Source organism: Gobio gobio (assembly GCF_949357685.1).
Source record: "Gobio gobio genome assembly, chromosome: 3".
NCBI lineage: Eukaryota > Metazoa > Chordata > Actinopteri > Cypriniformes > Gobionidae > Gobio > Gobio gobio.
Window position 1 is genome coordinate 37,389,899 of NC_137099.1, and position 13,826 is coordinate 37,403,724.

Consider the following 13,826-nt stretch of genomic DNA (forward strand, 5'->3'; position numbering starts at 1 on the left):
GACCAATGAGGAAGGTACACTTCTCAGCGGGAGAGTTCCTTTGTTTTGATCAAAGGACTGACTCATTCGCGTTGAAAATGTACGTGTTCATTTGTATTGTGATAAATAAAATGAACACACTGCATTCTATAAGAAAGTGATGTCCACCAAAGTGTGAGTCATTAAATGAGGAATATTTTGATAGGAGACGCCAGCTACAGTAGATGGGCTAACATTAACTAGGAGTTCTATCATCATTATACAATTACAAAAAAAACAATATACAAACAGTAATGATACACAAATTGTACTGGGGAAAATGCATGTTCCTTCATTAAACAGATTGTCAATTAATTGGTGGATATAATTCCATTTCTATAGGGGATTGAGTGTCTGTTGGTTGTACCGTTCTCTCATTTGAGAACTCAGCCCAAGCATATGCGGCATATGATGTAGCTTGCAAACCATCATGATAAGGCAAGGTGTGCATTATTCCTTGTTACTTCACTCTATCTTCAATCTTCACCTAAAGCAATTTGATGTAGGATTTACTTTAACACATTTTTTACTTTGTAACAACTTTTCACAAATAATTACAAAGAAACGGCAAGTAACACGTTGAATTAAATGTGAAATTTTGAAGTAGAAATACTTCACATAGTATTTTCTTGAAAAATGTACTCCAGTATTCAAGCAGTGCTACATAATGATATCCATGCAGATGTATGTATATATGTATGTATGTGTGTGTATATATATATATATATATATATATATTAGAGATGCTCCGATCAGCATTTTTGGGGCAGATTACCGATTACCAAGTTCATGATCTGCCGATTGCCGATCATAGAATGGCAGGGGAATGGGAATCTTTTATATATAATCTTGCAGAGTTTGCACCATTTGTAGAAATGAAACTAACTCTAAATGAACTGAGTCAAGATCTTGAAGAACCACCAATTGTTTATTTTAGAAAATGAGATAACTTAAGGCTACTGTAGGCCATCTTTCCCAAATAAATGTATATAATTATCTCACCTAAATATTTGATCATGCAGTGCATTTTTGTTTTTAAAAACAATTTTTCAGATAGGTCTAACATTAGTATTGAGGTAAGAAATACTAAAGACATTTAATAAGAAATCAAATGTAAATTAATATTGGTCTTCCCTGAATAAATTAAATTAGTTTAATCCTTACACTTAAGGTTGCAAAAGTTAGTCATTCAAGAGCAGTGAGTGTCATAAAGGTTCATCAAACAACACAAGACAAAGAGAAACTCAGAGACCGCAGCAGTTTATTCGACAGCTGTCACTTTAAGAGCGAACACGGATACGGTTACATGCAGTTGCACAAACGTCCACTTTCACGACGGGGGGTTTACGTGCATACTGGTCAAGACGGTAATTTAGTACATACATTTGTGTGTATCTGACCATTTCAGCGCAATTTGTACTCACAAGCTTTTTGTGAGATGTGTATATATATTAGGGGTGCTCCGATTGATTGGCAACCGATCTCGATCGGTCGATAATCGCTTTATAATATATATATACTTACCACTGCAAAATCTACTGGTTGACAAATTTCTACCATTGCGCGGTGTATACTGTCTGTAAATTTTGCACCCAGCCCTATAAAACAGTATATAAAACTGTTGAGTGTTTCTAAACCGCAGCTGTTGCTCCATTTCCCCTTAAGCACACAGTCCCCGTATGGCCCAATACTAACAGCTTTAAGAGAGAAGCTTTTCTCACACTCTTTGTGCTGTATTGATTCAGCTCAGTATAGAGAAACCTTGTGGCTCCTGTAGTTTAATCCAAATTCCCTCAGACGAAAGAGATCTAGAAAGGAGAAAAACAGTGCTCAGCCCCAATTGCCTGGCCTCAAAGAGAGCCGTTTGAAGTGCAGAATCTGGCACCAGTGTTAGGGAAGATCGGCTGTCCTGTGTAATTGATCCGTCTGGAGGTCATAGTCCAACTGACCGTCTGCATATCAATCTCACCAACTGTGCAGCCCAACTTTTAGATCTTCTGATGTGAAAGTGAGCCAAAACATTTGCAATTAGAAGGCTAATTTGCATAATTAACCATGGCAGGTGGAAAGCATAACATGTGTAAACATGAGGCAAGAGTCACATGTGGAAGTGTACTTATTGCAATAAGTAAAATATATGAATATTATTACAACAAAAAAGATAACAAAATAAAGATAATTTAATTTAACAGTATTGTGGCAAGCAAGAAATGCATTTAATAGACACAAAGTATGGATGTTCCATTCAAGTTGGTTAACATGTTCAACATGTTCTTGCAACCCATCTACACTTGTTTTTATAATTGTTCTTGGTTTATTTCAACATGCACTAGATGGACATATTTGGCCATATATTTGTGTCATATCAGACCTTTTTTCCCAAGCAATTTGCATCAAGAGCACAAGATTTTGAGACATTGTGGGATATGTCATCATTTACTCACCTTAATTTTTGTGTGAACTATCCTTTTAAGTTTTTAAAAACACGTATTGCTGTCTTTCATTCAAGTGTTTAAATCTTTCTTTTTTTGAATGTGTCCTGTTTGAATGGGACAGATTCTTATTCCCTGGCTCGAAAAACTTAATTTAGGTGGGGACATTCATGCCCAGGTTGGGGGGCATGACTTCTTTTTTTCAATAGATTTTTTAACAGTAATTAATCACGCCAGTAAGCATTGTTTCTGAATTCCCTGAAATGCCTCGATTGTAGTCTTTATTTTTCTTCCTGGAACATAGACGTCACAGTATTCATCATTTAAATAATTCCTATGTAGCTTGATGCTGATTGTATCTCTAATGCACCTGCTGCGACAGGAGCTATTCAATTTCATATCTAATTTGTTAAAAGAATTCACATAAGGTCCCAAGAATATATTTTTTGTTTTGTTTTCTAGAAAGACTTCAGATAATATGTGGATTGATGTATAGGGGGATCAACGTGGTGTAGATGGGAAAGCCATGTATGGCTAATAGCCTCTGAATAAAAACAAAAGAATAATGAAGATTAGTTCTCATAGCCGACAGAAGTGTGAAAGGTTTGTCGAGTGCAATTGCAACATGAATGGGGTAGTTCGCCACACTAGACATAAACAACAGAGTGCAAGTGGGTGTTTACAGGGCAATAAAATATTGTATTAGCTTATAATCAGCCTTCTCTAAAAACTCTGAAGACATGGTCTTAGAAAATGTCTCATGACAATCATAGATTTAGAAATAACATCCTCAGAAACACAATGAAGTTTAATATTTTTTTTATTTTTGTTTTTATGTTTGAGATTATTTATCTCCTTATTAATAACGGTCACATCATTGAGTCTGAGTCTTGAACTGTAAACTCTCAAGTGTTGGCTTAATATATGTTGGTTATGTGTTTATTCAGAACTATCCTTTTTATGTCCACTTGCCAAAATGTGCGGTAGGAGAAGGGATACTTTAGAACGCCTTATACTAAAGTGTTACCAAATGACAAATTGACTGTTCTAATACAGATACAATCCTTTTTCTACAAGAAAGTGCACATATAAGTGGCAATTACCAGAGCTTGCAACAAAGGATACATGTCAAGTGCCAGGGTTAGACTTCAAGTGTCAAGAAGAACACTACAGCAAAAATACAAGAACGTTATAACAACTGCAAACATACAGGAATGTTGCGATGGCTGTCACGTACAAGGACGAGTGAAGTCACTGAGACTAGGAGGAATGCAAAATTAGGATTTTTGTTCCAGGAATTTCTGTCCTTCTTTTGTATTTTATATCGATCACTGATTAAATATTCTTAATGTGCCCACAGCGGTGTTGACTTCATCTCTGATTCCTGTTCCTCCACAGACGCCTGCAGAAGGAGCATCCACAGCTATCTATGCTGCAGCTGCCTCTGAGCTTGAGGGGACCGGAGGACTGTATCTGTACAACGGTCGTAAGACGGAGTCTTCAGCACTGTCTAATGATGAACGGCTGCAAACCAAGTTGTGGAAAGAAAGTTGTGCTCTAGTGGGTCTCCAAAAGACCTGAGAATACATCAGCACTGAGCTCCTGATCATTGACCTTGGCTCTCAACTTATAGTTCATAAAACGTCCACCTGAAAAATTCAACCTCCTGCCTTAAGTTAGTATCCCAATTTGCCAAATTCCCATTCTCTGAAACCGTCCCTTGGTCTTTAAACCATCTCATTACCATTTTAGTGTTCACACAAACCATCCTTTAAGGTCTTGAAGACTTTACCTCAACAATCCATGACCAACACTAACAAGTGCACTGTTTTTCCAACCTAAAACCTCTTTCTTCCTCCACTTCTCACTTGGGAACTTTCTGAACACTTTTTTTCCCCAGAACTAAGCAAATAAAACAATGATTTTGACTAATAATCTACTATCTTGTACTCTGCTAAGCCTTTTTGAGTGCTTAATGAATCAGGACCGTCGCAATTGCTGTTCCACTGATTTTCCTCTGGAATTCGTCAACAGACTAAAGAATATCGAAGGATAAAATGATTATGTGTGAAATCTCAAGCTCTCTAAACAGGGCAAATACCAGCCTTTCTCTAATGATTCTCTTCGATACCACGCTGGGATTTACGTCTTTCTTTGTTTGTATAGTTGTGTATCTTCAGTGGCTCCTACATTGGGTTATTCCACCCATCAGTCAGTGTCATTACTCCTTCTGCCTACCGCATGTAATTCTCTAAACACAAACTGCAGAAACGCTAAGCGGGAAAAACATTTGTCTGGCTAAGCCCTTCATTTTTCATTCTTTCACTGTGCAATTTGCAATGCTGTGTTTCAAATCTTCCACAAAAGAGACGGCTGCCATCATGTCAGGGTCTCATCTTCTTTCTCCCCGAGAGGAATATTTCGTCCAACTGTTCTGTTCGTGACTGTGACGTGCTTGGAATTTGTGATTCCAATGTGTAATGATGTGGTTGTGGTGTTGTTGTTTTTTTTTCATTTTAATCTTGCTTCTGAGCTGACATTGAAACAGAAACATTGCAAATATGTGCATGTTTTGTTTTTTTTTTGTTTTTTTTAGATCTTGAGTCCTAACTTTTAAATATATTCCAGCTATTATTATTTAATATATATTTATCCAAGGTCCGTGTGCAATAGCAAAACAGCTGATTGAGTCTTGAAATAATGGAAAATGTGATTTTTTTTTCCAACAGATGTCGCTTCATAAATATCAGTATATAAAAGTACTGTAAAATGAGTTACTTTCTACCACTGGTGTCTGTAACGACTTGGAGGTGTTGTCTCGACTTTGGCTGCTTTGGATAAAGTGCTACTTTAACCTGCTAAATTCTAATTTAAATGTACTGGTGTCAAAATGTGCCTGTCATTTGTGTGTTTTATGTGGTGTCAGTCATGCAGTTGACCAAATGCGTTCCCATGCAGACATTTTAGCATCTCCCAACTAATTATGTTCCTTTTATTGTGCAATGAACGGGATATGAAGCTTTTGGGTCAATGAGAGACAATTGTTTTTGAGAATTTGCTTTTATCATCGCCTAGTTTTGCTCATGGTACTGTAATTATGCACTAATGGAAGTGCTGCTGTATTATGATATATTTAGCATTATAGGAAGTGTAATTAACTTCCATGCACAGATAATAAAGATCCAATAGCTTAATTATACGGTTGTGAAATAAATTAATAACAATATTTGGAGGCACCAAATGGTGGACGATAAACTAATCAAGAAAAAGTCTCAGTACAAAATGTGCAAAGAGGATTTTGTGTACTTAGCTCCTCAGCCACATGCACTGTGAATGAGCCCAATGTTGCTGTCATTTGTGTGTGTGAAAGAGAGGGATAAAGATGGAGAAAAGAGTGCAGCATTATCTTGCCAGGAGACTGAAGTGTCTCATCTTCAGCTCTTGTAGAAAACCGAGTGAATGAGTTTCTCTTATAAGGCTCTTGTCTAAATAAAAATACAGATTTCCCTGTTGCAGTGGCTGTTTTTTTCTCCTGTTAATGTTCTGCTATTGGTGACGTGTAAATGAAAATATGGAATGTAAAATCCAATTTATGTCGAGTGGGTTTTAAAAAATTGTGCAGAGCTGGTCAATTGTCGTTTCAAGGACAGAGCAGAAGCCATACGATCCACGTTTTCTGTTAACTTGAATAGAATAAAAAGTGCTACATTTATCCTTTGTTCCAGGAATTTAATTGAAAATGATTTAACTTTCATTAATACTTCTCAACAATTATTATTATTAAAAATGTAAAAATGCAGACATTTTTCTGTGATGGGTAGGGTTAGGGGTAGAGTTAAAGGCACAATATGTAAGATTTTTGGATTCAAATATCCAAAGCCCACTTGAACAATGTTATATATTTTGTTGACTTGTGTACTTACATTATCCCAAATGTTTCCAAGAATGTTTAAATCCAGAGAAATAAGCAATTTTAACCAGGACATGGACCGTGTCTGTGCGTCACCTATCAATGACATCATACCCGCATTACCCATTTTATTTTGTAGAAACCATGGCAACACCAAATATGCTTTAATTATGTGTTTTATCGGACAGGTGAGCAACTGTTTGGACACATTGATCAACAGAAAACTAAGCATTGTTATATAGCTCAACATGGTTAGTCTTATTGTTTAAATCTCGTTTTCTTGATTTACATCAAGTACCATGTTTTGCCATGCCTAATATCAATCTAGCTTACTGCAGTGTGAAATAAGTGTCTCATAGTAGCTGCCGAGCGAATGCACAAAGTAGCATTATAACATAACTTTCAACACACTCAAATGTATCTAATATGATAAAACAGTGCTGCTTTACCCCGCATACTAACACATGACTGGAAGAAACGGAAAGCGGTCGTCTGCGGCATAATAAAAGCTGAAATGAAATCAAGGTGTCATCAAGCTACGCCTTTGTTTCGAATATGTAAGCGACCTCTAGCGGCGAAAAATTACATATTGTGATAGACTACATTTGGTATAGTATAAAAAAAGATTATGTCTATGTAAAGTCCCCATAAAACATGGAAACTCTGTATGTGTGTGTGTGTTTGTGATGTGACCTGAAATCCTCTACAGGAACGGATGACTCATTTTAGGTTTTTCTGTCATGAATGCCTTTGGCAGTTTGTGGGACATCTATCTCAAGCACATCCTAGCACCCTCTCTCAAGCACACGCAACGATATGCAAGACTCGCTCGCTCACATATTAAATACTAAGACATTTGATTGCTTTTTAAGTGATACTTATGAACGCAAGCCCTTGCTGATCAGATGTAGGTTTCTAATTTTGCACCTATTCCTGCAGTACAAATTATTCAAGCGTCAATGATTCAGTTGACTTTTATTCCATATAATCAATGTAGGGTGGTGTTAAGTTAGAACTCGTTTTTGGATTTTATTTATACACGTATTTAACATTCTGTCTTTCTTGGTCTTTAATACATTAATACACTTCAGAACTCAAGGGGACGATAGAGTTTAGGCCCCGATACAGCCTACTTGAAGCGAAATCGAAGAATGGAACGAACTGGTGTGACGTAATTCAAATAAAACCAGATGATTTTATGATCAGATGGGTTTTTTTTAACTGCGGTTTATTATATATCAGGGGCTTTACCTTCAGATGACTGTGCCATTAAACAAGACAGGTTATTATTCAGGTAAGTTGCTATGCACTTACATTTATGTATTTAGCAGATGCTTTTATCCAAAGCGACTTAGTACAACAGAGGAACATAAGCAAAATAAACACATTGGCAGTGTCCAAAATTGCATACTCTCTGAGTACTTCTTTTGAGCAAGTACTTTATTTGTGACCTTCTGTATAGCATGAATGTGCGTAGTATTAATGTAATTATTTGGACATACATCCACCATGCTGTCAATGTCATTTGTCACTTCACTGTTGTTCACAACTCCCATTGCCTAATGGAATAGTAAAGTGTCCGCTGTATGCGCACTTCAGAATCTCACCAGAAGTATTAGGTAATTTGGGTACTTTTTTCACATTGCTTTATGAATACTGTGAATTTAGGGCATACTTTTTGCATCCTTTTTTCCCCCTATAGGGAAGGAATCATATTCGGATGCCGCCATTAACTTTAGCGAACTAGCTTAGCAAATTTGTCTTCAAACTGTTGCTCCGCCATGACAGAAGTTGACCTGATAGAGCAAACTGGAAAACAATTTATGGTAATATGTGCCATAGCGTCGTTTGCAGTAACGCTGAGAAGGGATGTATTTGCTTAGCGTTATTAATTTGGAATGCGAGGACACAAAATCATGTGATTCCTGTAAATATATAAACTGTAGACATTAGAATCTCAGACCCATAATTAGATAACTGCAAATCTATTCATAAGAATAACAAAAATTCTAATTTAGTTTATATGTATTACATTTGTAACAAGAATACACACTGTATATTGAGGGGACTCGGTTTGTGTTTCACGGTGTTTCATTTCATGTTTTTTTAATGTTTTATGTGACTTGGATTAACTTGGAGGGTTGCAACCTCTGGGTTAGTAGGTTGAACTACGTTCTAATCAGCCTATCATTTTCTCCAATGTGGGGTTAGAACAATAAAGAACATCATTCTAGAACCAATACAGGTAATGACATTTTTCCACAGTCTCACCTTAGGGGTGACCAGCAGGTTCATCAGTATTCCTTTAACTCTATCAGTGATCTATCAGATTTGTCCTCGATCAGTCCTCCTGCTTTTTTCATTTCACTCTCAATGGGATGGATATGTGGTATGTGCAGAGAGCCGTTGTCTTATCTATAAATCTCTTATTAGTTTCCACAAGCCACATTGGTGTGTAAAGGAGTGTGTCTGTGTATGCGCATGATTTGATCCATGTTCCCCTGTAGTTTGTTTTCCAGAAAAGGATGTCTATCTCTAATTTATCACGTTCAGGGGCTTGCCAGGGCTTGTCACACTTGGCCCGTCTCTCTATGGCCTCTATGGTGTTCCGGTTGGTGCCCCACCACGTTTGGAATCCAGCTTTTAGCCTCACTGTTCTGATCCTGATCTGATCCTCATCTGACATGTACATTTTGTCTGCTTGATAAAAGACCGACACATGGGCAGGTAAGTAGCCGGTGCTGAATCTAATCAATTGGTGAACCATCACCTTGTCAACATGTGATTAACTGGTGGATAGTCCTCTGTCCACCAAATGAATTACTGACCTCTGTTGTTTTGAAGACAAAAATCCTTTCAGCTCCGGTCCTCTCTAGAAGCAAAATACACAAGCTGCATGGGCTCTCTGAACCAACATGCTGTCAACGACCTTATATGCAGCTGTAACGTAGGTCCACTGGAGGCGAGTGTAGATGAACCCAAGTGCAGTTTTATTGCCAATAATCTAAAGTGAGCAAACAGAAACAATGACTTGACTTGACTTGACTTGACTTGACTTGACTTGACTTGACTTGACTGGACTGGACTTGGACTTGGACTTGGACTTGGACTTGGACTTGGACTTGACATAACGGAGGCCAGCTAGTAGTTGCTGTGTAAGTAAACCTCACTCCTCTGATCTCAAGAGACGCTCTAGCGACTGACTCTAGAGGTTGCAGCCTTCAGACTCCTTGGTAGAGTGTCCGACTCTCATGCCGGCGGACCCGGGTTTGAGTCCCGCTTGGAGAGGGCGGTTTGAACTGGAAGGGTTACATTGACAAAACAAAGAACTCACCAACAGTGGTTTACAGGAAACAATACTCGACCAACTGACAAGGCAAACATGAGGACTAAATATGCTAGGGGAACACATGACTATGACAACCAATGAACAACCAGAACTCAACCACATGACAAGACAATGAACCAATGAGAACTATGGACACATGACTAGACCAACCAATGAGAACATGACACATAGAGAAGGGAAGCACATGACATGATCACATAAGGGCAAGCAGATCACATGAGAAGAACCAGGAAACATGACTTTGAAATGACAAAATAAAAGACATGAAAACATAAACATGAAACAAAACCCGAAACCAACCGTGACAGCAGCCTAGTACTGGTATTTCTTGTCATGTAAAAAATGGTACATTTGAAAGATGCAACTATAATTTCAACTGTAGAATATGTATAATATTTATAAACATTTCATATGTAAATAATAATGTTTAAACATATTTCAATATGAAAAAATATAGGTCTCCAGCTTTGATATTAGATCATTGTTTTACAACAAAAAATGACAAAAAAAATAAAAAATTAAATCCAAATTTAAAGGAACACTCCACCGTTTTTAGAAATAGGGCTCATTCAACTTATTTCCTACATTTAGATATGTGGGCAAATGCATTTTTGTCTCAGTGCATGCATTGTTTTAGTTTGGCAGGGTCGCCGCTAGCTTAGCTTAGCATAATGAATGGAATCCTATGTTGCCAGCTTGCATGTCCCGAGTAAAAGTGATCCAAAAAAAAAACACCTAATTACTTCTTGTGGCCTGCGTATTCACAACGAATACAAATAGCGATGCAGATTAAGACTAGGCGATTTCCCAGGCAGATATTGACTTGGGACTATATTATGGTGAAGCAAAGGCAAAGCACTGCTACTTGGGAGATATCACGCAAATCACTGCTACTCTCAGAGATATCACGCAACACATGAAATCAAAGTTTGGGGATTTCATGTGTTGCGTGATATCTCTGCGCCCAAGTAACAGTGCTTCGCCTGTGCTTCACCCTAATATAGTCCCAAGTCAATATCTGCCTGGGAAATCGCCTAGTCTTAATCTGCATCGCTATTTGTACTCGTTGTGAATACACAGGCCACAAGAAGTAATTAGGTGGGGTTTTTTTTTTTTTTTTGCATCACTTTTACTCGGGACATGCTAACTGGCAACATAGGATTCTATTCATTATGCTAAGCTAAGCTAGCGGCGACCCGGCCAAACTAAAACAATGCATGCACTGAGACAAAAATGCATTTGCCCACATATCTAAATGTAAGAAAGAAGTTGAATAAGCCCTATTTCTAAAAACGATGTAGTGTTCCTTTAAAGCATGTAAATCACATGACACACCACATACGTGTTCAGTCAAGCAAGCTCTTCTGTCAATGATTCTGTCAATAATGTCAATGATTCAATAAACAATATAACAATATAATCCATTAAACTTCTCATCCAAAGTTTGCACACTTTAATCTTGAAAATATTGAATATGTGGTAACACTTTACAATAAGGTTCATTGGTTAACATTAGTTAACTACATTAGTTAACATGAACTAATAATGAACTGCACTTTATTTATCTTTGTTAATGTTAATTTCAACATTTACTAATGCATTATTAAAATCTTGTTAACATTAGTTAATGCACTGTGAACTAACATGAACAAACCATGAACAGCTGTATTTTTATTAAATAACATTAACAAAGATTAACTAATGCTGAACAGAGGTGTTGGTCATGGTTAGTTCATGTTAACTAATGCATTAACTAATGTTAACTAATACAACCTTATTTTAAAGTGTTACCAAATATGTTTACTTCAGAGAAAACATGTTGTCATGTTATCTAATATGTCCTTTTGACCGTAAAAAAGTAATAAATACTAATAAAGTTGCTGCCAATATTTGTCTTAACCCACCTAAGCTTTTTAAAAAAGGGTCACACCTTGGTTGTTCTCGTCATTTTTACAATAAGTGTGTAACTTTTTTGTTGTTTAATGAATTGTTATACTGCTTGTTGTTTGTTTATAGGGAAACTGCTCTGAGAACGTGATTTCACCAAGTACAACATGCATCTTTATTGATCTTGAAACAAAATTCCCATCATCCAATCAGATTTGAGGGACCAAGTTTACAGGTTAGGTCAAGTTCAGGCTTACAACTAGGTTTAGGTGCTTCTAGTGTTATTCACCTATAATTACCCTTTGTTTTTATGGGTAGGGTTAGGCTTAGGGGTGGGGATAGGGTTAGGAATACATTTTCAGACAAAAATGTTATTCCAGGATCAACAAAATATGTTGATCCAGAAACATGTCTTGGCAAAATCATGGGGACCGAGATGCATGTAGGGGTGGTGGGAACGTTTTGGAGGTTACGAACACACTGACAGCCCCCCCCCCCCCCACACACACACACACAAATTTTGCTGAGGGCTTAGGAGCACTGAATAATGCGGAGGTTAAAAAAAGGCAATTTGGCCTGTCAAGATAGATCGGGCTCTAATGGGCTCTCTAAATAGGTCTTTGTAATTATATGTCCTCTAGAAAGCTTTCTGTGTACTGGCCGCTGAACTTTGTGTCGCTAATCATACAAATCCTCTGCCAGCTCTCCAATACTTATCCCTCACAGCCTGAGAGACACACCAATCAACGGTGTTGCCAGAAATGGCCTTTTTTCACCTCTGAACTAAGATTTACTTTTCCTGGTTTCTGGTTGGAATTGAGGTAAGGGAGACTGGCCCTAGATCCACATAAAAGAGCAATTTTAAGAGCTGTTAGCTCACTGCTAATAGCTCCTGTGCCCCCTTAGCAGGCTCTGTGGAAAGGTCTTATCTTCACAAACCAGCAGGCCTGCTTAAACCTTGGTAATGCTGTCTCGATAAGCCTCAACATTCAGACTCTCACTCTTTCCCTCTTTCCCAACCAAAGCACAGACATCAACCATATTTAACAACTCTCAAGATCCTAACTCTGATCTCACAAGTGGAGATACAATGACATTACCAATTATTCTCTCATTTCACAGAAGAACAAATCCTATGCTGACCTTTTGTTCTGTGTGATATTTTTATTTCCGAGCACTCAAACTAATAACTATTCTAATATGACACTTTATAATATGGTTTAATTTTCAGCTTCAGCAGTAAAAAATATCCACCTTATTTTTAACATAAGGCCATTTGTTACTTGAATGTGCGAGACTTCTGGTTTCACCCGCTTCCAGTTATTTTAGTTGAATAAAAATTGCTTCTTTTTTTTCGCATTGCAAAATAAAGTGGATAGGAGCCAGAGAATCATTTTAAATGTTCAAAAAATAGATTACAGAGGAAAATGGCTAATGTTAAAATGCTTGTTCTCGACCAGCTGAAAATTTAGAGACAGCTACAAGTACAGCTACAAGCCATTTTAAAAGTGTACATTTTCTGAATGCATTTTTTACCTTATAATTTTCATCAAAATGTCATAACTCGATCTTCCAGTAAAACAACAGACTCTCTGCTGACATCAACTTCTTCAATTATTTAGCCCGCTTATACTCTAGCCCTTTTCTTACAATCGACTGCATGCTTGCATTCAGATCTGCATCCTATCAACAGATGGATAGAATCAAGTCCCCACCCTACATTTTTTAATTTTCAATAAACGTTTCACTGCACATCATGTAGGCCTATGTCATAACCAGAGGTCGCGTTAGACTTTTGCATTGCCCGACGGACAGAGCCGTACAATTTTGTCACAGTCTATTATTACCCGTCATTTTAATGTTCATATTTCGATGATATGACAATTAGACATATAATAACTTATGTTTTTGTTAACATCACTCACTTATAGGACAAGCAAATGCATTTATTTATTTATGAAGAGAAGTTGAATAGAGACTGTGCGTCACTTTTCAGTTTTCATCATGAATGTTTGTCCAATAAATCGCAATAAGCTTTGTGCTTTGTTACTTTTGATATGAAGTCTCAGCTTTCAAATTCTGTTCTTTATATTATGAAATTCAAACAATAAATACCGCTTTTGGCGCTCTTTAATGTGGGCAAAGTGCGGCAGTGCGAAGCGAAATCCATATAACGTCTCATGTAATTGCTCAATCAGTGTTTCAACCATGGAAAGACATCAGCAAAATA

General features: G+C 37.2%; 1 protein-coding gene across 3 annotated transcripts in view; it reads left to right on the forward strand.

Annotated features, from left to right (window-relative positions):
- dhrsx (dehydrogenase/reductase (SDR family) X-linked) overlaps positions 1 to 6,161 on the forward strand; it is a 63,020-nt gene extending 56,859 nt beyond the window's left edge. For all 3 annotated transcript variants that reach the window (XM_079813440.1, XM_079813441.1, XM_079813442.1), the window contains one exon: positions 3,849 to 6,161. In XM_079813440.1, the coding sequence (XP_079669566.1) occupies positions 3,849 to 4,031 (183 nt within the window). In that variant the 3' untranslated portion in view covers positions 4,032 to 6,161. The remainder of the gene's footprint in view (positions 1 to 3,848) is intronic.
- The last annotated feature ends 7,665 nt before the right edge of the window (positions 6,162 to 13,826 follow it).